This window comes from Haliotis rubra, unplaced genomic scaffold (genome assembly GCF_003918875.1).
Source record: "Haliotis rubra isolate DU_JTF1 unplaced genomic scaffold, ASM391887v1 Scf14, whole genome shotgun sequence".
Classification (NCBI taxonomy): Eukaryota; Metazoa; Mollusca; class Gastropoda; order Lepetellida; family Haliotidae; genus Haliotis; species Haliotis rubra.
In genome coordinates, this window is record NW_025765336.1 from 2,572,087 (window position 1) to 2,599,263 (window position 27,177).

Here is a 27,177-nt window from a genome sequence, read left to right on the forward strand (position 1 = left end):
TCACAACTTTGTGACATTTCCAGTGAGAGAATTACATCATTTTAGCTTGTTTCCACCCTTAAAATAATCCCACAATAAGCAATGCTGTGGCATGCCTGAAAGTCTGTGAGAATAGCATTACCTGTACATGACTGATTCACTGACTCACATGCTACATCTCCACACAGAGTCCTGGACATTGATGAGGATATACTGAAGAGTCTCCCATCCAGCAACACAGTCCGGCACACTCAGAACCTCATCCGTATGATTGAGCTGACGATGGACTCCTCCGACACCTCCCCTGAGGTGCCAAACACAGTTGTGTTGTCATGGATACTGCTGTCCAGGCTCATTAAGAGGTCAGCATTCATGAGTTACAAGTCACTAAACTTGAATATTTTCTTAAATGCTTAGGCTCAATAAGTGGGCAGTATAAGTAAATTTATATCAACATATCTAACTATGGTTTCATCAAACAAGCTGTACTCACACAAGTTCGGAATGTTATTGAAATAGTATCAAAATTGAAGATTAAATGTTACAGAAAGATTTACTTTTGACAGAAATTCACTCAAAGATGAGGGATCTTGTGTAAGAATTTCTTCAGTCTGTTATCTGTAGGTGAGGTTGTGTGTTGCTGTCAGGTACCGATATGTTCATGGCACAGACCCCAAACTATTACAGTAATCGACCTGAGTAAACCCTGAATGGCAATCAAGACCCATACAATATGAAACCTTCTTTAACTTCATTGTAATAAGTTTACTGATGAAAAGATACATGCCATACAAATTCATTCAAAGGACACAGCATATAACAGTAGTTGACCTTTTATGTGCGCTTCAAACTTCAAGTATTTTACAGTCTCTTCATACATATATTTTAGCACTGCAGTTGTATTGTAAGATGCAGGGTGGGTATATACTCAGTTACAGAAGAATCTTGAATCTGTCATACAGTGGTGAATAACGACATTGATGTTTGCTAATGAAAACATGCAAAGAAAACATGTCCTTAAAGCGCACTCATAAATGATCTTTATTCATAACTAGACGTGTTCTGTGATATGTTAATAAGGCATTGTGAGATTGTGCCATTTGGTTGGGTGAGGTGAAATGGGGTTTAACGTCGTGGTTGAGAATATTTCGCTCATATGACGACGTGCATGCGTGTGTATGTGTATGTGCGGCTGCTTGTACTAGCCCAGACTGAAGCTGGTTTTATAGTGCTAGCCCACTGAGATACCATGCCGCAGTGAAGCATGAATACCCCACTCAGACACATTATACTGACTCCGAGCCGACTAGTCCTTGTTGTACCCATTAATGCCGAGCTCCAGGCAGGGACCAACAAGTACCATATTTTAACGTCTTTTGGTATGACGCGGTCGGGGATCGAACCCGCAACCTTCCGCTCTCCGGGTGGACGCTCTAACCACTACACCACAGAGGCGGTCCGTGCCATTTGGTAATGTCATTTAAGCGTCATGGGAAATGACGCCACACTGCACTGTGATCAGTGTCATCAGAACACACAACTAACAAGTATGACTCTTTGAGCATAGAACACACACCACTAAGGCTGTAACAATTCACTCGCATATTCGGTGAATCGAACCGTAGCCCTTCATGAATTCAATTCGTTATTCGTGGTCACCAGAACCGAGTATTAACAAATATTTATGATTTTTTTAAGGCAGCATGTTTTACTTGAACCCTTATGTCCTTTTCCAAAGTGAGATATGCAAGAATGGAACATGTACTATTATAGCAGTAGTGCAAGTCACGTTAGTTTGCCAAGGTCGCACATGGTACTGTCATCTATAACTATTACATACCAAATTTGAATGTCATGAGATCACTCGTATTGCTGTGAGAAATCGAACTGTCAACATGGGCGTTCCATATTGTACATCAATCACTCAACTACAATATTGTATTCATGAATAATTATTCGTATTCGTTACCCAATATTCATGATACATATCATATTCGCCACATAGTGTATTCGTTGCAGTCCTACACACCACCTTGCCTTGATGTATTTTCGTCATGTAATTTCAAAATATTTGTGCTTCTTCTGGAATTCAGTACACAAGACTAGGTTGTTCATTACATATGGCTTTTTTAAAAGCCATCAACAAGATAAAGTCATGTAGACTACAATATTTTTAATATGTGAAAGGTATATACTATTCTGTTGTCACAACGAATCATATAAATACAAGTAATAAATGAAAGTTGTCTTTCATTGTTAGGACACAGTTTACACTTACATTCCCTTCTACCTTGAAATTCACATTAAGATCTCAACCTACAGGGTACCCATTTACTGCAGGGTGAGTATAGTCCGTTTGGCTCAAAAGCGGACCGATGAATTGCAATGTAACTCGAAAACTTATAAACATAAAATACGCAATGAAACACTGATCATAATAAAAACGTCAGACCAACTCTGAGAGGTGTTTGCAGAATTTATGTCCTAAAAATAAAAAAGTTGTTTGCGATAAAAGGATAAAAGGATGGAGATGGCACAGCACAGGTTAATGAATCAATAACTTTGTCGGCACTTGTGCACGTGCTTCTCTAACACCTGGCTGTCCCTTTCTCTGCACTCCTCCCTCGTAACAAATAGTGAACTGTGTCAATATTTTAATGATAGTTTGTTAAACAACTTTTTTAATTTTAGGATATAAATTCTGGAAACAAATCACAGAGTTGGTCTGATATTTTGATTATGATCAGCGTTTCATTGAGTATTATATGTTTATTGGTTTTTTGAGTTAGATTGCAATTCATCGGTCCGCTTTTGAGCTATAGAGGATATTTACAAACAAAGTCACTGGAGATACCACATGTGCTTCAGTGTGGGATGTTGTGTATTTACAACATTGATTTTAGTTAATGTCAGTTATTGCTTTAGATCTTGAACCAAGCTGTGTGTCTTCATGTCTGTGTGTCTGTATGTGTAGTGAGGAGGCCAAGTTGAGGTCCATGTTGGCCCCGGGGGAGGAAGGGACCAACATGGATGGTGCCATCAGCAGCTCCCTCATGCTGCTCAACGTGGCACATGAGTATCTCGGCAGGTGAGTTATCAGCTTAAGGAAACGTATTAAACATACTTCCGTAAAGCTTTTTTAAACAGAATCTTTTTTAGTGACAAATGTTTTAAGGTCATCTTTTTCATAACAAAATTATGATTGAATATTTCAATTTTTCCTCGGCATGATAATCAATAGACTGCTGTGAGCCATTGCTACCGTTTATTCACTCAAAATCATCACTTTCCACAGTTTGATGTTCATATAACATGTACACAGTCCATAGACACAGCTTGCTAACCTTACGATATCTCACTTCAGTCTTTCCAAACGTTTTGCACTGAAAGTCATAACACTGTAAAACTATCCAAAGAAGCATTAAACCAAACTGACTCTAGTGTATTCTGTAGACAAAAGCAACAAGTCAACAATCCTGAAAATTGTATAAAATAAATAAAATTTAGAGTTAGTTTTGCACTCAGACACTGCAATGATATGCTGATTCAGACACTCGTGGTGCACCAAGTCAGACGGTGCTCTGCTGCTGTATTTCCTCAATGAGCTGGAACAGGAGATGAAGAAACCCCACTTCATCAGGGAAGGGCTGGACATGGCCCTAGAGCAGTGTATCTTCTGTCTGTATGGACACCCACACAAGCGGGGCAAGGCCAAGCACCTTCAGGACCACAATGCACCATCGGTCAGTCACCCTGCATCATTTTTACTGCACATCACACTGTTCTCATGTAACAAAACCTCTGTATAAATGTTGATGCTATTTGTGTTTTCTTGGTTAATGGAAACGTTGAAGTCAGAGAAGAATTGATTTCATTTTTCATTGGTCATTTTTTCAGATGAGTTTGTGAATGTGTATGAGTGATGAAAATATGTATGTAGATCAGATGCGAAGGGGAGTAAGCCTAGATTTGACCTGGTTTCTGAAAAAATATAAGTAAACAAATCCATGAAATAAGACGTGGTGATTTCTAATAGTTGTTCAGTGTTTTCATACAGTCACCCATGTGATTATTTACAGGAATATCCTGTCTTCACACGTACTACAGCCTCTGAATGCCATATAATAAGTCATCTTCTATAGCGCACAGTCTCCAAACACCAAGTGATTGCTCGCGGCGCTTAACCAGAATCTGATTCTTATTACCCCAGATAACCCAAGCTGCCTGTTAGACGCTAGAAGGTTATAGTCGCATGACTTTATCCAACCGGGTACCCATTTTCTGCTGGGTAAAACAGAGGCAATTTGAACAAACTCACTTGCCTAAGGTGAGACCACATGTATCACATGTGCTTCGTTGTGGGACAGGACTGAAGTCCTAGAAACTCTCAGGAGTCAAGCTGCCAAACACGGCTACCCATCCAGGGATTGTCCGAGCTCGACTTTGCTTAACTTCAACTGATTCGTGACCTGAGCTCTGCGCACTGAAACACGCGCCACCACATATCAGTGTCCTTTGACATAACAAAAGATTTTAGAGTGGATTGTTTATTATACCCCCGCTACGAAGTAACGGGGGTATATAGCGTTCATTCTGTCTGTCCGTCCGTCCGTCCGTCCCGAAACTTTGTCCGGAGCATATCTCTTAAAGTTTACATGCTAGGTTCACCAAACTTCACACACATAGTAATCATTACCCATTTATGTGCCTTTTGCTATTTTAAAGTTTTTTCAGAATTTAGTTTTTTTGCTGTTTCCATGGAAACATGATTTAGGCTGTGACTATGAGGATGTCATCTTGTCCGGAGCAGATCTTCCAAACTATACATGCTAGCTTCATCAAACTTGGTACACATATCAAGCATGATCCCTAGATGTGCCTTTTGGGGTTTACATCCAGATATGAATAGTATTTTTTGCTGTTTCCATGGAAACACGACTTAGTGCCAAATGTGTTTGATTATTTTGTCCAGAGCATATCTCTTAAAGTTTACATGCTAGGTTCACCAAACTTCACACACATGTTAATCATTACCCATTGATGTGCCTTTTGCTATTTTAAAGTTTTTTCAGAATTTAGTTTTTTTGCTGTTTCCATGGAAACACGACTTAGGCTGTGACTATGAGGATGTCATCTTGTCCGGAGCAGATCTTCCAAACTATACATGCTAGCTTCATCAAACTTGGTACACATATCAAGCATGATCCCTAGATGTGCCTTTTGGGGTTTACATCCAGATATGAATTGTATTTTTTGCTGTTTCCATGGAAACATGACTTAGTGCCAAATGTGTTTGATTATTTTGTCCAGAGCATATCTCTTAAAGTTTACATGCTAGGTTCATGCTAGGTACATGCAAAATGTATTTGATGGTGACCTGACCACGGCATATCATCGCAACTATACATGCTAGGTTCACCAAACTTAATACACAAGTTAATCATGACCCACAGATATGCCATGTGCTAAAAAATAGCAATCTTCATCTACGTCCATTGTGTGCAACATGACACACTCAAGTTCAATTACGTGTCAGGTTTCCACGGAAAACACAAAAAAATCTAGTTTCCATAAATTATTACCGTAATCAGTACATGCCAAAACTATTATCGAACATTTATATAAAGTTTAGTAGAGTCAAAGAGAAAGTCTTGTGAGCTGCTGATCCTTGTCACATTATATATATCAATATCAGTCATTTCCATGTCCCAAAGTGGGAAGCGGGGGTATGTGAGCTTTGCTCACTTCTGCACTTGTTTGTTTTGTTGTTGTTTTTTCATTTGTTTGTTCATTAGTTCATGTTGTAAAATATTGATGATTCTGCTTGTTCCGCTATGGAATTTGGCAATGATTGTTACTTGTGTTTCAGATATCGTTTGTCTGGGATAAGGCTGGGATAGTGTTTGACTACTTCAAACCAGCAACGTTCCCAGAGTACGACAGCTACAAGGCTAACACAGTGTCAGCAGAGGTAGTTTTTATGTTTTGGGTGTCTTGGGGGCTCAAATTCCATGTTAGAGACTTTAAAACAACATGGTAATCCTTCCAACAAAATGTCTAGTTCTTTCTATACCATAAGTAACATGGGGCAAGTAGTATCTGTGGATGGGCAAGTAGTTTAACTTTTCTACTTGCCCTCTTGGCAAGTGGGAGAAATCAGTGAGTGTCAAACCCTGATGTGACAGAGACTTCAACTCTCGGGCCATAAATCAATGCGCTTTTGTTTATGGTGTATAGCCTGATTGGTGTTAAGTTCAAATTGCATGTGGTCAGTGATCGCAGTTGTGTATTGAATATTGTCATTAGCAGACAGGCAGGCAGACACACAGGTGTCAATAAAACAAGACATTGAGTTTTGTCTGTGACAACGATATATCTATATCACAGTTGGAAATTGTGTCAACGCTAAATAATGACATTGCTTTTAAGCATCGAACTGAGAAAGTGTCTCGGTAAGAAGAACGTGTGGTGAAATAGACAAATGAAATTATATAAACAGTTAATTTACTGTCATAACATATAAAGCTCAGCCTGTGAGATATCAACAAAACATTAGAAAAATAGCTCACACCAAAGCCTTCACCGGTATTCACCCGACAACCCGGCTTCCAAGCTCCATGAACCTATTTCACTGCGCACATGCTATGAGCGCAGCCCAGCTGTTGAAACTCCGCTTTCCAGTAGAAAAGTCTGGGGAAAATTAGTGAAACGCTTGAACCCGACCGATTTCGCCCGTTTTTTTTCATCTCGTTATTTTTCAACTTTATAAGTTGAATTTGCATTTTTGACAATTTGTTTCGGTATGTCCATACCGAAAGGTATCAGAATCTGCAAAGTTGTGTTTTACGTTGCATGTGACCTTTAAATGTGAGCCATGTTCTGAAGACATTTAGGTTTTTCATTTCAAACTGCTCGCTCAATCACACCCAGTGCAAACTGCTCGTATCGCCTGAATACACCCGGGGATGAGTGCACGTGAAATCCGAAGTAGGTTTACATATATAAGACGGTGGTCAAGGATACACCGGCCCATTCGCTCCTTTCTACCATTCGTTGCTATTTCCCCATTCTTGCGTTCATGCCATTCGGTTTTAGGCATTGTTAGACTTGTGGGTTCATTTGCTCTTGTGGCGTCATGTAGCTTTTGAGCGTTACATTATTGTTAGAATAGTAGTGTCTAGAGGTAGACAATTAGCTTTATTTAGTAGTTTCAATCCAACTTCATTTTCTTCATTTAGAATCACTTAAGAGAATCACGTTTAGTTCCTTGTAAATAATCCATAGTTTTCTCACTGATAATAGTTGTCACGTTTAGTTCCTTGTTTAGGCTGAAGGTTAGTTCAAAAGTTTAGTTGATTAGGTTTTCAGTTACATTGCATTGCTCAGCACAATCGTTTATTTCCACTGCGCAACAAGCCATCATACCTCAAAGAGCTAACCAATGTCCATTATTTCAGTTCGAGAATCTGCTGCGTCGGTTATTTGCCCTGGTTCCAAGTGATGTTGGTGCAGGTGAGAAGCTGTAGTTTGTAGTGACTCCAACCATTAGCATGTTGACTGTCACCCGAGTATACTCATAGTATCAGTGTGTGGCCCGAATTTGCCACTACGACTTATCTCGTAGCTGCATCAATGATATTATAGACAGGTTTCACACGTTCACAAAACAGGCACAAGAAGCAATTGTTTGCTGGCGGTAACAAAGAAAGCCAGGAGACGATTGTTTCTTGTGCCTATTTTTGCCAACATGTGAAACTTTCAAAATACCATTTTGCCACTAGGAGATAACTCGTAGTGCCAAATTCGGCAAGACATTGATACTACGAGTATACTCGTGATAGGCAGTCAGTGTGTCAAGTTTATGGTTCTAAGTAATTTGTCACTATATGTAACATGGTACAGTTCACTCAAACACTGTCTTCTGAACCTACTCCACTAAGTGACATTTATTATTTTTGTAGTGATATTAGAGCATAAAGAGATTATTACCTGTGTGTGTTTCTGTATAGTAGTAACGAAAATGGGGGTTCTGTTCCACCAAGACAAAATTGTAACTAAAGTGAAAGGGTTTTGTTGTTTATCACCCCTCAGCAATATTGTGATGGATTGTCTGTAAATACTTGACTTGGATCAGACAATCCAGTGATTGACGCCATGAGCATCAATCTATGCTATTGGGTACAATAACATGCATCTACAATACAGCAAGCTTGACCAACCAATCATGTTATGGTCTTAGGACCAGCTAGGGTTACTGAAAGCCAGTTCCAGTCCAGAGGGGCGGTGGGGTAGCCTAGTGGTTAAAGCGTTCGCTCGTCACGCCGAAGACCCGGGTTCGATTCCCCACGTGGGTACGATGTGTTAAGCCCATTTCTGGTGTCCCCCGCCGTGATATTGCTGGAATATTGCTAAAAGCGGCGTAAAACTAAACTCACTCACTCGCTCCAGTCCAGATGTTCACGTGGGTCAAGTAAATATGATAGCATGTAGCCTGAGGTGAACTTCGGTACCATGATACCCTTTTGTACCTTAGACTTTGATTTTGTGATGGATACAGAATAGTTTCTTTTGGTTGTCATATTTAGATACAAGTTGTCCTTGTATTATGCTTTAATTGTAATCTTCAGCCAAACATCATGAGACAGTTCAGAACTACATCGAAGGCAACACCAACTCTGCACCATCGTCACAGACAGACAGGTCAGTCAGGAATCACTCGTTATTCTTAGTAGTGTTAGACTGTCTTGTGTTTCCTAGTGTAATGATGAAATGGTTTTACTTTCAGTTTTGTAATTTCCAATTGTAAACTGTAGTAAATTAGCATGTATATATTTCATATCTAATTATGTCCGTTTTAACACTGCCTTTTCATGTCACTGCAAAACTGGAAATTCCACAATCTGCTGGTTGTCTCTATTTAACAATACAGTGTTTCCGGAAATTATCATGAATGTCTGACAGTAAGATGCTACTGACACTGAATGATCTTGTGTTGCCTGTTGTCCAGCTCCATCCTGAAGGGCCTCTACTATCTCCTGGGCGACTACTACTTCAAGAATAAGGAAACACCGTAAGTAGACACTCAGCATCACTTCACATGACATCTGGTTTGTTGCAGCTAGATGCACAAAGTTAATTTAAGGGATTGTTGAGACCCATAACTTTCAGCTTCTTCTGGACCTTTTGAGAGGAGTTGACCGCCTCCGTGGTGTAGTGGTTAGAGCGTCCGCCCGGAGAGCAGAAGGTTGCGGGTTCGATCCCCGACCGCGTCATACCAAAAAAAAAAAATTGGGGCAGTGGGGTAGCCTAGTGGTTAAAGCGTTGGCTCGTCAGCGCCCGAAGGCCGAGTTCGATTCCCCACATGGGCTGTAATGTTAAGCCCATTTCTGGTGTCCCCTCCGTGATATTGCTGGAATATTGCTAAAAGCGGCGTAAAACTAAACTCAGTCAGTCAGTCAGTCATACCAAAATTCGTTAAAATATGATACTTGTTGGTCCCTGCCTGGCGCTCGGCATTAATGGGTACAACAAGGACTGGTCGGCTCGGAGTCAGTATAATGTGTCTGAGTGGGGTATTCATGCTTAACTGTGGCTTGGTATCTCAGTGGGCTAGCACTATAAAACCAGCTTAAGTGTGGGCTAGTACAAGCAGCCGTACTTACACATACACACGTATGCATGTGTCATATGAGCGAAATATTCTCAAGCACGATGTTAAACCCAATTTCACCTCACCTCCTGCATCACTTCACATGACATCTGGTTTGTTGCAGCTAGATGCACAAAGTTAATTTAAGGGATTGTTGAGACCCATAACTTTCAGCTTCTTCTGGACCTTTTGAGAGGAGTTAAAATGACATGGAATATTTAGACATACAGTTCTACACACATCACTGTTCTGTTTCAGGAAGGCCATCAAGTTCTACATATACATGCGATCTCGGCAGCAACCCCAACAGACTGGACTGCGTGGGCAGGGCTGGCACTGGCACGGATGAGCCAGTTGGAACAGAAGCTCAGTTCAGTAGAAATGATTTCCTGTCATATTTCTTTGTAGATTGACTAACCAATGATAGCTTTTATCTTGAAAGACATGAATTCTGTGCACTATAACTGTTTGAACAAGTAACTCCATAGAAAATACTTCATTAATACACTCCTTTTAACTTTTTTTGTAAAATTTTTATTATGGGAAAATTAATATATACATGTAGATTTTCTGAAAGGATTAAAATGGTTGTATCAAAGCAGTGGTCATGCACCCTTGTTTCCACCTGATGGCCCATATGATAAAGTAACACATTTCAGATGGAGCTCCGCATGAACATCTCAATACACAAGAAGTCCATAGCAGCACTGCTGTTTCAGGCGGCGGTGGAGATAGATGAGACACAGAGGAACCTCTGGATAGAGTGCCGGCTCCCTGGCTTTCCAGCTACACTCACATGCTTCACGGCAATTTAAGATGGTGCATTGACCATTCCAAATTAGGGATTTGTTTGTTTGTTGTTTATGTGCACTCACGCAAGATACATGCTCTATGACAACATATTGTATGTTGACAATTCTGGATCAGATGATCCAGTGATTGACAACAATTGGATTGTTAGGGACAACAAGAGAGACTGGTTCCCACCGTAGGATGGTGGATGATATAGTTGGTTGATGTGATATAAATATTTTTAAACTTATCCTATCTCACGACTTGCACCTCTCTCTCTTGCCTCGGCTTTTAGTGGAACCACTGTAAACTTTTGCACTCGCCCGTGCACTCCATGCTGCTCTCCTTAATTAGCTTCCTAGTTCCTAATAAAGCTTGCAGCATGCTCCACTAATTGCCTACATGACTACCTTGAATGATCATTCTCTTTCTTGTGGCACGACTGTGTGGACGTGCTGTATATTAGGGACATTATTTCACCCTAACATCATGGGGAAAACTGATAATCAGTCAAGGAAAAGGAAAGTTTGTGCTCAATGCAAGACGAATTATTCATCCCTCGACCCTCACTCGTCTTGCAGTGACTGTATTGGACAATGTAACTGGAACAAACGATGTGGCAAGTGTAATTCACTAAAAGATGAGATTCTTTTTTATATATTCCTCCTTGGGGTACTTATAAGCATTTAAATGTCCATTTAAAATCCCTACGACAGTTGTAACAATATTTGAATAAAATATTTACAAAACAAAAACTACGTTTTGTCTTGTGAGACCACCCTTACAGGGCCCTCTGGCCCCCTACAGCCAAGAGCAGGTAACTCTAGACCGTAACCTCGCACCTCAGTTTCCATGCTGTCGTTTCCCGACCTAGACGTGGGTCCATTACAAGAAAGTTTTCTTTTCCCGGCGAGAATTATGAGTGGGTCAGAAACAGCAATTGTATGTATGGTTCTCTTTTTTTGCCCTGCATGGGCGATTTGAAGACTTGTTCTGAACTTTTTCATTCATAATTTTTAGTTGTAACTTGGTACCTGTCGCGTCGGTCGGCTTCGCGAGTGCGTGCCAAAGATGTATGACCAGGTACCTTCGCTTCGCATATCACTGTTCATTGGTTTCCGGTGGTTTTCAATGTTACAGGTGGGGTTAGTAATTTTTACGTATATGTGTGGTTACATGTAGAGGCGTTTCCACTGCTTGCATTTTCTATCTTCACGATATAAAAGTCGTAGTTATGTCAGTGCGTATTATGGTTATTGTCAACTGTATGCTCACGTTGTCGCATTGGTTATTATGCATACCATCGTGTTTTTCATATATGTATGTGTGTGTATGGGGTTGATTGCTGCACAGGTTGTTTACTTGTTGCAGTTTAAATCCTGTACTTAAGTGCCTTGCGGCCATTCCGTCAAGGACACAAATGCGAGGTCTGCTTATGTTGCCTCACCCAAACTGACCATGAGGAAGAGGGGTGTGTGGCATGTGCCACTTTTACACCTCAAGCGATTAGAAACACCTGACGAAGCGGATCTGCTGTTCTACAGCAATCTGAGTCGGTGAGGGGGTGATATCTGGGCACAGGATCCCCGTCCAGCGTTCACACAAAAAGGGGTCTCACGGAGCCGCTTCCCATACGGAGCCGGCTCCCAAAAGAGCTAAAGGTTCCAAGGAGGCATCTAATACCAAACCTCTACTTGCTCCTGTCTCTTCCCCTGTTGTATGCGGCACCAGTTGTGCCCGTTGAATCACTAACCGCTTTATTCCAGGAACACATGGCGTCAGTGAAATCTCTCATTGATCGGGCGTTGGATGGGTTCGTAAAGAACTTCACAGCGCCCGATGCGTGGGAGTGGATCTGGCGCATCTGTGGGGGTTGGCTGCGGCCCGAGCTTAGGCTTCGGGCAGCGCCCTGGGCAACTTTGATCCCGCTTTAGGCGATGGAGATAGTCGCCCTCGACACCTAAGAGCGACCTACGCTTCGGTTAGGTCCGTCACAGAGTAAGCTGGCGCCCGGCGATGCAGGGTTGCCCTGGCCGCCTGGTGCCCTGACTGGCGGTCGCCGGCACTGCCCAGCTCGAGGACACCTCAAGCCCTGGCAGCCAGTCTGGGTTGCCGGGAGGCCTGTCGCGGCAGGTTCCTCCTGGCGCCTCGGCGACTTAGGCGAGTTCTGCCCGGCTGGGCTGACTTCGTTGCTTCTGAAGCCTCTTGACGCTTCCCATGGTCTTTTCGGGTTCAACCTCTGGTATATCCTCGGCGCGTCTCTCAGGAGTATGAAGATGCGGCTGCCGGCGAATTATGCCGAAGGTGGACATGGAGAGACTAGATGGGCGAGGAGGAGCGAGGCCGGGAGGCGGAGTGCACTCCTTTGGCTCGTCTCTGAGGCGGGTGCGCGGGGAAAAATTGCGAACCCCCTGCCCCAGGTGGCGTTCCCACACAGGCGCTTCGACCCAGCGGAGTTTGGCTCCGGGGAGGCTTTTAACGCCCTACCAAAGATTAAGCCGGTAGCGCCTATGCATCCTACCATCACTGGTAGGTGAGGGTAAATCCTCTCTTAACTGGTTCTGCATTCGAGATTTGATCTGCCGCCGCGTTGGCAGGAGGTACCAGTTGGGGAGGCGCTGTCCGAACCACCAGTGGTGGGCGAGTCGTCTTTGCCTCAGTCCGCGTTAGGGGTGGAGTCCTGCGTCTTCCCTGGCCTCGACCGGGCAGGGCAGGCGCCTCCCCCTTTTCCTGCTAATTCACTGCGCTGAAGTCTGCGTACCAGTCATTCGAGGAATGTTACCCGTGCGCGGCCCAGCACCTCAAAGTAACCAGTCCACTCGGCCTACCTGTCTGCACTGCGAGGACAGCTGGCTCACAGCGCTTGTAGCGCCGACTCATAGTGGGTGCTTTCAGCTTTCCAGCTCCACCGGGCGATACTCGCGCATCTGGCTAGGGATGGCATTGATTGCGCAATGCCAGCCAGATGATGAATGCCGTCATCATGAACTTCGCGCCGCCTGTAGTTTGTCTGTGGCGCGGTATTCGCCGACCACACAACAAGCGGCTCCTGTCATTGCCCTATACCATGGGATCTTCCCTGTTCCTGGGGCATTGCAGGTAGTGCGGGGAGAACCCGCAGGAGGCAGTCTCTACCTTCAAAGACTAAAGCCTTTGTTGGAGCAGCCCTCCGGCTCCTTCGCCAGCGGCGGCCTTCCCGCTTTCGTCCTCTTATCCTTCTGCCCGGCGAAGGATGTTGCTGGACTGCCTTTGCAGTCCAAAGCGGGCTGGCCGAAAGCCAGGGCAAATCTGCTCAAAGCGCCTTGGCAGCACGAGGAAAGGGGAAGCCAGCCCGGCTTCCGGCTGATTCCTTCCCCAGAGCCCTTGTTGCCCCCCACTCCGCATAGCGGAGACTTGCCGACTGTGGGGTGTGCACTGCCTCCTGCCACTGCGTCCCTGTCGGCCGGTCTGTCCCTATTCCTCCGGGGTGGGAGGCAGCCACCTCAAATCCCTGGGTCCTGTCACGCTCAGGGATGGCCATTTGCCACAGTGGAGGTGAGATCCTCCGTCCTTCTCCGGGTTCGGGTTGCGCCTACAATGCCGACCTCCATGCCGACAAAGCGGGCCAGCTCGTGCGCAGTTCAGTCCTTACTGAACAAGGCAGCCATCGAGTGGTTCCTGTGGGTCAACAAGGAGAGGGGTTTTATTCCACCTGCTTCCTAGTGACCAAAAAGGCCGGAGGGTTCAGACCCATTCTGAATCTCAGAGGGTTGAACCAGTTACTGGAGGTGCCGTCTTTCAGGATGGAGACACTCAGGTCAGTGATCTCCTCCGTCGAGACAGAAGTTAACTTTACGTCAATCGATCTCAAAACGCGATACCTCCATGTTCCAATGCGCGAGTTCAAGAAGTACCTCCGGTTCTCCTTCCACGGACGGGGCGTGCTACCAGTTTCGCGTGCTCCCCTTCGGCATCTCCCGCGGTAGCCAGGGTGTTCACCAAACTTATGCTAATCCCAGCTCAGTTAGCCAGGTCTCAGGGCAGGTGTTGTCACCCGTGCCTGAAGCGATTGGCTTCTCAGGGCCTTCAGGTCCTCAGTTAAGCAGAGCCTCCACACTGTGCGTGATGGATACTCTGGGTGTCACTGGGCTGGATTATGAACCTCAAAGAAATCAGACCTCGTTCCGGCCGCAGGGATCTGATGATTTCTTGGGGCAAAAATTCAACAACGAACTAGGAATTGTTTCCCACTTGCCCGGACGCATCGTCAAAGTCCAAATTACTGTTTCTACCACGTTTCTCCAGTGCATTAATCGTCAGCGAACATGGCCGGTTGCTGGAAGAGCAACATAGGCGGCGCGACAGTGGGCGGTGGACAGTCGCGGCGTCTGAGGATCTACGACCAGTTCAGCGCAGCGTTAAGCGCATCTGTAGTCCCACTGCAGAGCCTCTGATTATTCTCCTGGCGACCCAGTGGTTAATTTCCTCACTTCGCGATGGTGGGCGAGGAAGTCGGGGAATTTGTCAGGGGATCCCCTCAACACCCGACACCTTCCTCTCAGTTCGAACGGGGCTGCCTCCCTCACAGGTTGGGGGGTCCTGGGGCTGATCACGCAGCCTCTGGCCTCTGGTGGGGCCGGGGAAGTCAGCCTACACATCAATGTGTTAGAATCTGAGAGCTTGTCCGCCGGGGTGTTGAGTGCTTCCAGTGTTGGTGCAGGGCCATGTGGTTCATCTAGAAATGGACAATCAAGCGGCCATGTCTTACATTCTCAAGCAAGCTGACTTTTAGTGTCTCCGTGGCTCCTTCAGGAGGCGTGGCAGTTTCTAATGTGGTGCGATCGAAGTTCAACATTAGGGTTTGCCTGTTTATCTCGAGGGGGTAGACAGCGTCCGTGCAGATGCACTCTCCGCGAGTATACTAGCCTACGAGTGGATCTTTCGACGGGAGATATTCGGGATTATCTCCCAGTTGTTAGAGATGCGTTCCAGGTGGATCTGTTTAGCGTCTGGGGTGTGAACCAGATTCCTGTGTTTGCTCGAGTTCGGATCGGAGGCGTTAACTAACGGCACGCCCTTTCAGCTTCGATTGGATGAGGACAGGGATACTGTGAAGCGTTCCCCGATACCGCTGATTTCCAGGGTCCTGTCACAGCTGACCGCTTTAATAGCTCGGCTGTTGTGCTTCTGGCACCCTTTAATTGACTGCTACGGTTTCGGTAATTCTCAGGTTTCTGGCTCAGCCTCCTGTTCTATTACTATACCGACCGGACCTCCTATCCCAGAAGCGGGCATTACCGAATCCCAGGATTCAGTGGGTAGCCGGGCCGCTGGCGGGATGCGCCTCCGTGCAAAGCCGAATTCCTGCACCAGTTGCCCGAGACACAATTCTGGCCAGCGAGGAGTTATTCGACAAGCGTTCAATATGAGGATAGATGGGCCTGTTATTCGCAGCTGGTGTGTGTGTCAACAGGGGGATTCTTGATCCCTTTTCTACAGATTTAGTCTGTGTTTAGAATTCCTCAGTCTCGGGTTGGGCCGGGTCTAGCGGCTTCAGCGATTCGAGGATATTCTACAGCTATTTCTCGTTTCATATACCTGTTGGCGGTGCTCTCTTGGGGCAGCACCCTCTGGTACAGCGCTTTTAGCGGCGTGGACAGCCAGAATCGCGTCCGGTTGTCCGGCGGATTAGTCCCGTGGGACTTGTCAATGCGTTCTTGATTGGCTGTCCGGTCCACTGTTTCACAATCTGTCGGCTCTTTCACTCCAGCTGTTGGCGTGGAAAGGCGAAAGCGTTTCTTGTGGCGGTGACTTCAGGCGAAGCGGGTTGGCGATATTCATGCAATCATCGGCCCGATCCGCGTCCTGTTTTCACAAAGAACAGAGTTATCACGGCTGCCTGATACTTACCGTCCTAAGAAGGATAGTCCCTTCCATGTGATGAAGCCTATTGAGCTCCCAGCTTTCACTCAGCCTTCCTGTCCGGTACCTCTCTACGACGTGCTCGCGTCTTAGATGTCAAGTAAAGACGCTTAAGGCTTATATCAAGCGAACAAAGGGTACCCGTAAGGGGTAACCAATTGTTTTGTTGTTATGGCGGGGGTTCAGGCTGGTCTTCCGGCGACCAAGCAAACCATTTCGGTGGCTTGTCTCTGCCATACATATGAGCAATTCCATGTTAGAGGACTTTAAAACAACATGGTAATCCTTCCAACAAAATGACAGACCCAAACATATTTCAAAACATCAAATACAGTACCCCTTACCACAAGTAAAATATCTCATTCTCAGAGTTTGATCGTTGAAATTATTCTATGTTTAACCATTTAAAATGAAACCAAATTATAAAATAGCAACAGTCATTCCTGAATATGTAGGCATCCGTGTGGTAGCACTTTTCTTCTTTTGGTCATGTCAGATTTGAATTGTTAGGTTATGGGATGCAGGATTTTCTGTCCACAACATCCTTGTAGAAGAGGTCTTCACCAACATATGCTTGCCACAAGAGGTGACTATGCTTGTCGTAAGAGGCGACTAACAGGATCGGGTGGTCAGGCTCGCTGACTTGGTTGACACATGTCATCGGTTCCCAATTACGCAGATCAATGCTCATGCTGTTGATCACTGGATTGTCTGGTCCAGACTTGATTATTTACAGACCGCCGCCACATAGCTGGAATATTCCTGAGTGCGGCGTAAAACTAAACTCACTCACTCATTGAAGCCTGTAAATTTCAATAATGAACTGAACGCAACATAAACCCATTTTCGCCACCACCATCATCATCATGATGTCTCAGGCCACTACAAAGTAATTAGTATATAGTGAGTGAGTGAGTTTAGTTCTACGCTGCACTCAGCAATATTCCAGCTATATGGCGGTCTGCAAATAATCGAGTCTGGACTAGACAATCCAGTGATCAACAGCATGAGCATCGATCTGCACAATTGGGAACCGATGACGTGTCAACCAAGTCTGCGAGCCTGGCCGTCTGATCCTGTTAGTCGCCTTTTAGGACAAACATGGGTTACTGAAGAACAATTCTAACCCGGATCTTCATTGGTATATTAGTATATAGGTGATATAAGGGATTGTGTGGTATTATTGCTATAATGCAATACTCTTCAAATTATAGTTATAGCAATATTGTTTTCCCATATGCCAATATATATTTCTTATTTTCCTTATTCATATCACTATGATTACAATCCCCCAGGAAACACCCACAAATGATATTTCCCTTGAAACTGATTGACAAAATGGTGGGAACGAGGAATGACTTCAAATGGTGATGACTCACCATATTTACTTAAGTATGAAGTAAATAGGATCTGTATGCAATAGGGGTGTCAATCTATATATCATTTGGCTCACATTATATCACAATAATTGTTACTCAAAGCACAAGTGCAATAACGTCTATTAAATGTGAGGGGCAGTCGCATAGCCTAGTGGTTAAAGCGTTCGCGTGTCACGCTGAATACTCAGGTTCTATTCCCGACATGGGTACAATCTTAAAGGTCACATGCAACCAAAAATCAAACATAATTAAAACACAATTATCACTTCTTCATGACATATAATATGCATTGCTGATTATGAAAAAACAAATAAACAAAATTATAAGCGTATAATCGCGAAAATCAAAAGTGCAATATTTTGTACTTGGGTTTACCTCCCTCGAAACGAAGCAGCGGGATACGAACCCAGTCAGAAGGCGGGTGGGTGTGCACTCAAGTGTAACGGCTGGTTCATTAGCAGATGCTGCCTTCACGGCTCATTGTGTGTGTATATATAGAGATGTTGGGTTTTGTAAATACATGCTCATTTTTTTGTGTATAACATTTTGCAATCAACAGACATCATAACATGTCATGTGTTCAAGTATCACACCTGCCTGTCTGTGTAATTACATAATGTGACAGAGACCGAACTTCGGGCCATAAATCAATGCGTTTTGTTTATGGTGTATAGCCTGATTGGTGTTAAGTTCAAATTGCATGTGGTCAGTGATCGCAGTTGTGTATTGAATATTGTCATTAGCAGACAGGCAGGCAGACACACAGGTGTCAATAAAACAAGACATTGAGTTTTGTCTGTGACAACGACATATCTATATCACAGTTAGAAATTGTGTCAGCGCTAAATAATGACATTGCTTTTAAGTATCGAACTGAGAAAGTGTCTCGGTAAGAAGAGCGTGTGGTGAAATAGACAAATGAAATTATATAAACAGTTAATTTACTGTCATAACATATAAAAGCTGCGCGCCTGTGAGATATCAACAAAACATTAGAAAAATAGCTCACACCAAAGCCTTCACGAGTATTCACCCGACAACCGGCTTCCAAGCTGCGCGAACCTATTTCACTGCGCACATGCTATGGCGCCAGCCCAGCTATTGAAACCCGTTTTCCCCAGAAAAGTCTGGGGAAAATTAGTGAAAACGTTTGAACTCGATTTCGCGGTTTTTTTCATCTCGTTATTTTTCAACTTTATAAGTTGAATTTGCATTTTGACATTTGTTTGGGGTATGTCCATGCGAAGGTATCAGAATCTGCAAAGTTGTGTTTTCGTTGCATGTGACCTTTAAATAGCTTTATTTAGTAGTTTCAATCCAACTTCATTTCTTCATTTAGAATCACTTAAAGAGAATCACGTTTAGTTCCTTGTAAATAATCCATAGTTTTCTCACTGATAATAGTTGTCACGTTTAGTTCCTTGTTTAGGCTGAAGGTTAGTTCAAAAGTTTAGTTGATTAGGTTTTCAGTTACATTGCATTGCTCAGCACAATCGTTTATTTCCACTCACTGCTAACAAGCCATCATACCTCAAAGAGAGCTAACCAATGTCCATTATTTCAGTTCGAGAATCTGCTGCGTCGGTTATTTGCCCTGGTTCCAAGTGATGTTGGTGCAGGTGAGAAGCTGTAGTTTGTAGTGACTCCAACCATTAGCATGTTGACTGTCACCCGAGTATACTCATAGTATCAGTGTGTGGCCGAATTTGCCACTACGACTTATCTCGTAGCTGCATCAATGATATTATAGACAGGTTTCACACCTTCGCAAAACAGGCACAAGAAGCAATTGTTTGCTGGCGGTAACAAAGAACACCAGGAGACGATTGTTTCTTGTGCCTATTTTGCCAACATGTGAAACTTTCAAAATATCATATTGCCACTAGGAGATAACTCGTAGTGGGAAATTCGGCCAGACATTGATACTACGAGTATACTCGTGATAGGCAGTCAGTGTTAAATTTATTGTTCTAAGTAATTTGTCACTATATGTAACATGGTACAGTTCACTCAAACACTGTCTTCTGAACCTACTCCACTAAGTGAGACATTTATTATTTTTGTAGTGATATTAGAGCATAAAGAGATTATTACCTGTGTGTGTCTGTATAGTAGTAACGAAAATGGGGGTTCTGTTCCACCAAGACAAAATTGTAACTAAAGTGACTGGGTTTTGTTGTTTATCACCCCTCAGCAATATTGTGATGGATTGTCTGTAAATACTTGACTTGGATCAGACAATCCAGTGACTGATGCCATGAGCATCAATCTATGCAATTGGGTACAATAGCATGCATCTACAAGACAGCGAGCTTGACCAACCAATCATGTTATGGTCTTAGGACAAGCTAGGGTTACTAAAAGCCAGTTCCAGTCCAGAGGGGCGGTGGGGTAGCCTAGTGGCTAAAGCGTTCGCTCGTCACGCCGAAGACCCGGGTTCGATTCCCCACGTAGGTACGATGTGTTAAGCCCATTTCTGGTGTCCCCCGCCGTGATATTGCTGGAATATTGCTAAAAGCGGCGTAAAACTAAACTCACTCACTCACTCCAGTCCAGATGTTCACATGGGTAAAGTAAATATGATAGCATGTAGCCTGAGGTGAACTTCGGTACCATGATACCCTTTTGTACCTTAGACTTTGGTTGTCATATTTAGATACAAGTTGTCCTTGTATTATGCTTTAATTCTAATCTTCAGCCAAACATCATGAGACAGTTCAGAACTACATCGAAGGCAACACCAACTCTGCACCATCGTCACAGACAGACAGGTCAGTCAGGAATCACTCGTTATTTTTAGTAGTGTTAGACTGTCTTGTGTTTCCTAGTGTAATGATGAAATGTTTTTACTTTCAGTTTTGTATTTTCCAATTGTAAACTGTAGTACATTAGCATGTATATATTTCATGCCTAATTATGTCCGTTTTAACACTGCTTTTTCATGTCACTGCAAAACTGGAAATTCCACAATCTGCTGGTTGTCTCTATTTAACACTACAGTGATTCTGGAAATTATCATGAATGTCTGACAGTAAGATGCTACTGACACTGAATGATCTTGTGTTGCCTGTTGTCCAGCTCCATCCTGAAGGGCCTCTACTATCTCCTGGGCGACTACTACTTCAAGAATAAGGAAACACCGTAAGTAGACACTCAGCATCACTTCACATGACATCTGGTTTGTTGCAGCTAGATGCAGAAAGTTAATTTAAGGGATTGTTGAGACCCATAACTTTCAGCTTCTTCTGGACCTTTTGAGAGGAGTTGACTGCCTCCGTGGTGTAGTGGTTAGAGCGTCCGCCCGGAGAGCAGAAGGTTGCGGGTTCGATCCCCGACCGCGTCATACCAAAATTCGTTAAAATATGGTACTTGTTGGTCCCTGCCTGGCGCTCGGCATTAATGGGTACAACAAGGACTGGTCGGCTCGGAGTCAGTATAATGTGTCTGAGTGGGGTATTCATGCTTAACTGAGGCTTGGTATCTCTGTGGGCTAGCACTATAAAACCAGCTTCAGTCTGGGCTAGTACAAGCAGCCGTACTTACACATACACACGTATGCACGTCGTCATATGAGCGAAATATTCTCAAGCACGATGTTAAACCCAATTTCACCTCACCTCCTGCATCACTTCACATGACATCTGGTTTGTTGCAGCTAGATGCAGAAAGTTAATTTAAGGGATTGTTGAGACCCATAACTTTCAGCTTCTTCTGGACCTTTTGAGAGGAGTTAAGATGACATGGAATATTTAGACATACAGTTCTACACATCACTGTTCTGTTTCAGGAAGGCCATCAAGTTCTACATGTACGATCTCGGCAGCAACCCCAACAGACTGGACTCGTGGGCAGGGCTGGCACTGGCACGGATGAGCCAGTTGGAACAGAAGCTCAGTTCAGTAAGAAATGATTTCCTGTCATATTTCTTTGTAGATTGACTAACCAATGATAACTTTTATCTTGAAAGACATGAATTCTGTGCACTATAACTGTTTTGAACAAGTAACTCCATAGAAAATACTTCATGAATACACTCCTTTTAACTTTTTTTGTAAATTTTTAGTATGGGGAAAATTAATATATACATGTAGATTTTCTGAAAGGATTAAAATGGTTGTATCAAAGCAGTGGTCATGCACCCTTGTTTCCACCTGATGGCCCATATGATAAAGTAACACATTTCAGATGGAGCTCCGCATGGACATCTCAATACACAAGAAGTCCATAGCAGCACTGCGCTGTTTCAGGCGAGCGGTGGAGATAGATGAGACACAGAGGAACCTCTGGATAGAGTACGGCTCCCTGGCTTTCCAGCTACACTCACATGCTTCACGGCAATTCAAGATGGTACGTGACCATTCCAAATTAGGATTTGTTTGTTTGTTGTTTATGTGCACTCACGCAAGATCCATGCTCTATGACAACATATTGTATGTTGACAATTCTGGATCAGACGATCCAGTGATTGACAACAATTGGATTGTTAGGGACAACAAGAGAGACTGGTTCCCACGGTAGGATGGTGGATGATATAGTTGGTTGATGTGATATAAATATTTTAACTTATCCTATCTCACGACTTGCACCTCTCTCTCTTGCTTCGGTTTTTAGTGGAACCACTGTAAACTTTTGCACTCGCCCGTGCACTCCATGCTGCTCTCCTTAATTAGCTTCCTAGTTCCTAATAAAGCTTGCAGCATGCTCCACTAATTGCCTACATGACTACCTTGAATGATCATTCTCTTTCTTGTGGCACGACTGTGTGGACGTGCTGTATATTAGGGACATTATTTCACCCTAACATCATGGGGAAAACTGATAATCAGTCAAGGAAAAGGAAAGTTTGTGCTCAATGCAAGACGAATTATTCATCCCTCGACCCTCACTCGTCTTGCAGTGACTGTATTGGACAATGTAACTGGAACAAACGATGTGGCAAGTGTAATTCACTAAAAGATGAGAATTTTAAGGCCTACCTTCCGTGTTTGCTCCCGGAGAATCGCCGATAGGGACAGGAAATCAACAGAATCTGATCCCACTCCCGCCAAGCGTATCAAGTTACAGCGACAGAAAATCGTACCTTCACGCAAGAGAGCGACGTCTGTTGTTCAAGAGGATTTTATGGACGCTTCATCAGATTCTTACTTATCTGAGGACGTTCGGCCCCTATTACGTACGCATCAATCACCTCCTTCAATAGCGTCAGATCACTCGCGGGTGGTTGTGATCGACAATTCTTCGTTGCCTGTCCCATCTACACTACCAGGGGACCTTAGATCGACACTATCATCATCCAGATCATTGGTACATATCCCCTCGACTGTCTCAGTTTGTTTGGAGCCTGGCCAACCGCGTTCAACCAGCCAACTGTCTCCCCACAGTCCATTGAACCGGACGGAGCTGGCTACAACAGCGTCGCCGGGGGACGTTCATCATGAATCAACTCTTCAGGTTTCGTCACCTAATCGCCGATCTAGATCGCCACATCATTCTAGATCACCACAACGATCTAGATCACCTTCACGATCCAGATCACCATCACAAGCCCGATCTAGATCACCGTGCCGATCAAGATCACCGAATTGATCCAGAGCACAACTACGATCCACATCACCTAACCGATCCAGATCACCAAACGGGTCCAGATCACAACTTCGAATCAGATCACCGTACAGATCCAGATCACCAAACCGATCCAGATCACAACATCAAAGTAGATCACCTAACCAATCCAGATCACCAAATCAAGCCAGATCGCAACTGCAAACCAGATCACCTGTTCGATCCAGATCACCTTACAGAGCCATTGACCAAATGGGATCACAGTACAGATCCACATCTCATGGCCGATCCTATTCAGATGGTTGAACCAGAGCTCCAATCAGAACCAGATCACCAACTAGAACTACAGCGACCCGGACTAGTTCTTCATATCATACCGGATCACCTAGCCATACTTGGGAATCCAGATCACCGGCTTGCCAACCTACTTCGGTTCTTACCACGTCGAGATCTCAATACAGTTCCTCTGACCAACGTTCGGGTGATCATTGCTCTGATACCACTAATAGGCCTACAGTCTCTTACGATGTTCTGTCTACATGCTCTGAGAATCCTTCGACTCACTCTAGGATCATCGCTGAGTCATGGGAACATGATAACAATTCAACTCCTACAGCGACTCCGGATCTAAATATGATGATCAGGGCCATAGCCTCAGCCTGGAACCAAATACAGCCGTCTACTCCAGCCCATCCGGCTTCAGTAGCTCCTGGCTCTTCATCTGGTCCACCTCCTGAGATTGATCCAGTCCAAACAGCCATGCCTGCATCCCCCGCTCACTCTGAGTTATCTACCCCTGGGGGTAGCTTTGCAGCAGTTGAGACACCTCAGGTACTCCTTTGGATTGTTGAGAAGCTCCAACTTCCCTTGAGTACTTCAGCAGATGACCTGGATCACTCTTATACTCTTAGGAACAGGGATTGGTCTACCATCACCCTACTACCTCGACCTTGTATTCTGAAATTATCCAGTACACTAAATGATGGTTTCAAAAGCCTGAAACGAATTAAGGACGATTCTCTGCTTCCAGATATAATCCTTCTACCTCTCATGTCCACGGCCGAACAAAAATCTCTACGGCTCCAACAGTTGATGAGGATATTGGAACCCTGTGTATAAAACGAGCTGCTTCGCCCTACCTTATTGAGGACCGAGAGTTGGCTTACATGGATTCAGCCGTGAGAAAAACGTTGCCATCTTTTAGTTGCGTGATTGCAGCAGTCGACGCTGTTAACACTGCTCTGGAGCATACTTACTCTGATCAAGATGCTTACATCCGAGGATGAATGACTTTAGCACTGGACCAGTTCCAAATTATCTTGGATCAGTTGTCTCATTTTTTGGGCTACACTCTTGCTGTTTGCTGACGTGGACCCCTTAACATCTCTTCATGGGAGGAGTGATTTAAAACAGAACTGTTTCCCCAGCCTTGGTTTACTGACTCCCTCTTCAATGGTAGCATCCAAGAAGTATCTAATAAAGTTGATAAAGAAACCCACTTTCAAGTCTCGATTGAACTGTTAAAGATGCAGAAGTCACAGCTCCAGGACTCATTAAAACAGCGTCGAACTGCACAGTTCACCCCTAACAATCCAGATTTACTCAATCTTTTTTCAAAGCGCATCCACTCAAGGCCGTGGCAGAGGAAACAGATCTGACCGTGGTGCTTCCTCCTGTCGCCAGTCGTTCCAATTTACAACACTCCGGTAGGCGGGAGATTGCAGATCTTGGCCCCAAATTGGACCATCCTCAAAGATCCCTACGTCAGCAACCTGCTACTTCACGGCTATCAGCTACCCGTTATTGGCAGTCCACCTCTGACGTCGCTCATATCCTGTGGAACAGCTTCAGACTCTGCAATCCACAATAGGTACGCTATGAGACAAACTCACAATAGAGCTCCTAGGTCCATCGCCCGTCACTGCAGGATTCTACTCCCCCATCTTCTTGGTTCCAAAGAAAAATTCCAACAAACTCCGGCTCATCTTCAATATGAAGTTGTTCAATGCCCGATTCCTGCGTCCACCGCCTCACTTCAGGATGGTGTCGATCAACCTTTTACGCACCATCTTGAAGAAGGGAGACTTCCTCATCAGCCTAGATCTTCAGGATGCTTATCTTCACGTTCCGATACGTCCAGTACCGGAAGTACCTTCGACCGTGTTCAGCGGGAATCACTACCAACGGAAAGTCCTATCATTTGGAATTTCCACAGCCCCGTGGCTTTTTACCTGAATTACCAAGCCCATAACAAGCTTCCTCCACTTTCAAGGGATCACCTTCGAAAGCTACATAGACGATTGCATCCTGGCACAACAGGATCCGATCGTATTGCTTCGCCAGCTACAGTTCACCACCACGCTGCTCAGATAGTTAGGGTGGCTGTTGAACATCGCGAAATCAGAACGAATACTGACTCAGAAACTCCAATTCATCGGAGCACTGTTTGACACTCGTCAGGGGATGATGTTCGTACCTCACGACAGGTGGATAGAGATTCAGCGATGCATTCCTCCAGCACTGTCTCAGGCAGGAACCTTATGACAGTGGCAGGAGCTACTGGGCCTTCTGACGTCAGCTCAAGCCTTAACGTACAGAGGCCAGCTCCAACTTCGGCCGATACAGCGATTTCTATGCCCGTACCTTCAGGCCGACAACCCCAAGGAACTAATTTGCCTTCCAGAACCACTTCATCTAGTCCTTCAATGGTGGCTCGACGAATTGAATGTTTGCGCCGTAGTCTCTATGATGCCCTTTGCACCGACTCATCACCTATTCGTCGATGCATCCCTCATGGGTTGGGGAGCCCACTTCCTCGACCACCAAGTGGCCGGGCTGTGGTCATCCGACGAACAGGTACTTCATATAAACGAGCTGGAATTCCAGCCTTCTCACATTGGGCAGCAGAGCTTCAATCAACCAGTCTGTTGATCCAATCAGACAGCTCGACAGGCTCGGCGAATCTGCTACAATGGGCGATCAGGTTCTTCCATCTCATCTCCATCTAGCCAGATCCAGACACATTCCGGGGGAAAAAATGTGATCGCCGATGCCTTGTCCTGATCTAACCGACCGTCCCCGACAGAGTGGAAGTTACTACCCCAGATCTTTCAGTCGATGATCTACCCTTTATCACGGCCTCAAATAGATCTGTTCGCCACAAGGTTCAACAACCAACTTCCAAAGTTCGTATCACCAATCCCAGATTCCTTGGCGTGGGACCTCGACGCGTTGGCAATATCGTGGGAGGGTCTCAATGCCCTTGCGTTCTCCCCTCCAGCTCTGCTACCAAAAGTAATACAGAAACTATTGGCGACCAGCAACAAACTACTGCTTTGGTCGCACCCTTCTAACCAGCAAGAAGTTGGTTCGTCAACCCAAGAAGCCTGGCAGGGCAAAACCCAGTACCGCTTCCCAACCGGGATGACCTGCTTCTTCACCCTCTCTCGGAAATGCGCCACGGGTCACCTGAGACCCTCAATCTACACGTTTGGTGCATCTTCAGAGCCACAGCTATCACTTCATCGCATTGTACTTCAACCCGTTCCTTGAATGACAACAAGTGGAAGAAGTTTGAAGACTATTGCAAGCTTAGGGGAATTGCATCTTCCACTTCCACCACGGCTCAGGTCGTGCCACGATCCTGTGTTGCCTCCTCCAGCCGCTTCCAATCCTCATGAGACTCGTGCACTAGCCTCGACGATGGCCCTCCATAGCAACTGCTCCTTGACCGCTATCATTGAAGGCCCAACAACACAGATGAGGGACGGTTCCGCGTTCGCGTTACTGCTTCCTTGTATATACTGAGTAAAACTTGAACTGGATCGCAACCTTTTGTTCTCATTATATGGGTTTAAGAACTACTTCACTTGGCCTCCATACCAAGGCATCGGAATACGGCCACCTAGCGTGGCC

The 27,177-nt window shown here is 44.7% G+C and overlaps 1 protein-coding gene across 1 annotated transcript in view; it reads left to right on the forward strand.

Moving 5' to 3' along the window:
- LOC124268789 overlaps window positions 1–27,177 on the forward strand; it is a 65,105-nt gene that overhangs the window by 25,544 nt on the left and 12,384 nt on the right. Inside the window, 17 exon segments of the mRNA XM_046703811.1 lie at window positions 168–341; window positions 2,954–3,067; window positions 3,530–3,722; window positions 5,849–5,950; window positions 7,437–7,491; window positions 8,607–8,679; window positions 8,987–9,049; window positions 9,887–9,948; window positions 12,407–12,949; window positions 13,185–13,886; window positions 14,988–15,109; window positions 19,265–19,319; window positions 20,399–20,471; window positions 20,779–20,841; window positions 21,488–21,599; window positions 21,886–22,047; window positions 22,198–22,214. Coding sequence (XP_046559767.1) covers window positions 168–341; window positions 2,954–3,067; window positions 3,530–3,722; window positions 5,849–5,950; window positions 7,437–7,491; window positions 8,607–8,679; window positions 8,987–9,049; window positions 9,887–9,948; window positions 12,407–12,949; window positions 13,185–13,886; window positions 14,988–15,109; window positions 19,265–19,319; window positions 20,399–20,471; window positions 20,779–20,841; window positions 21,488–21,599; window positions 21,886–22,047; window positions 22,198–22,214 — 2,685 coding nt within the window.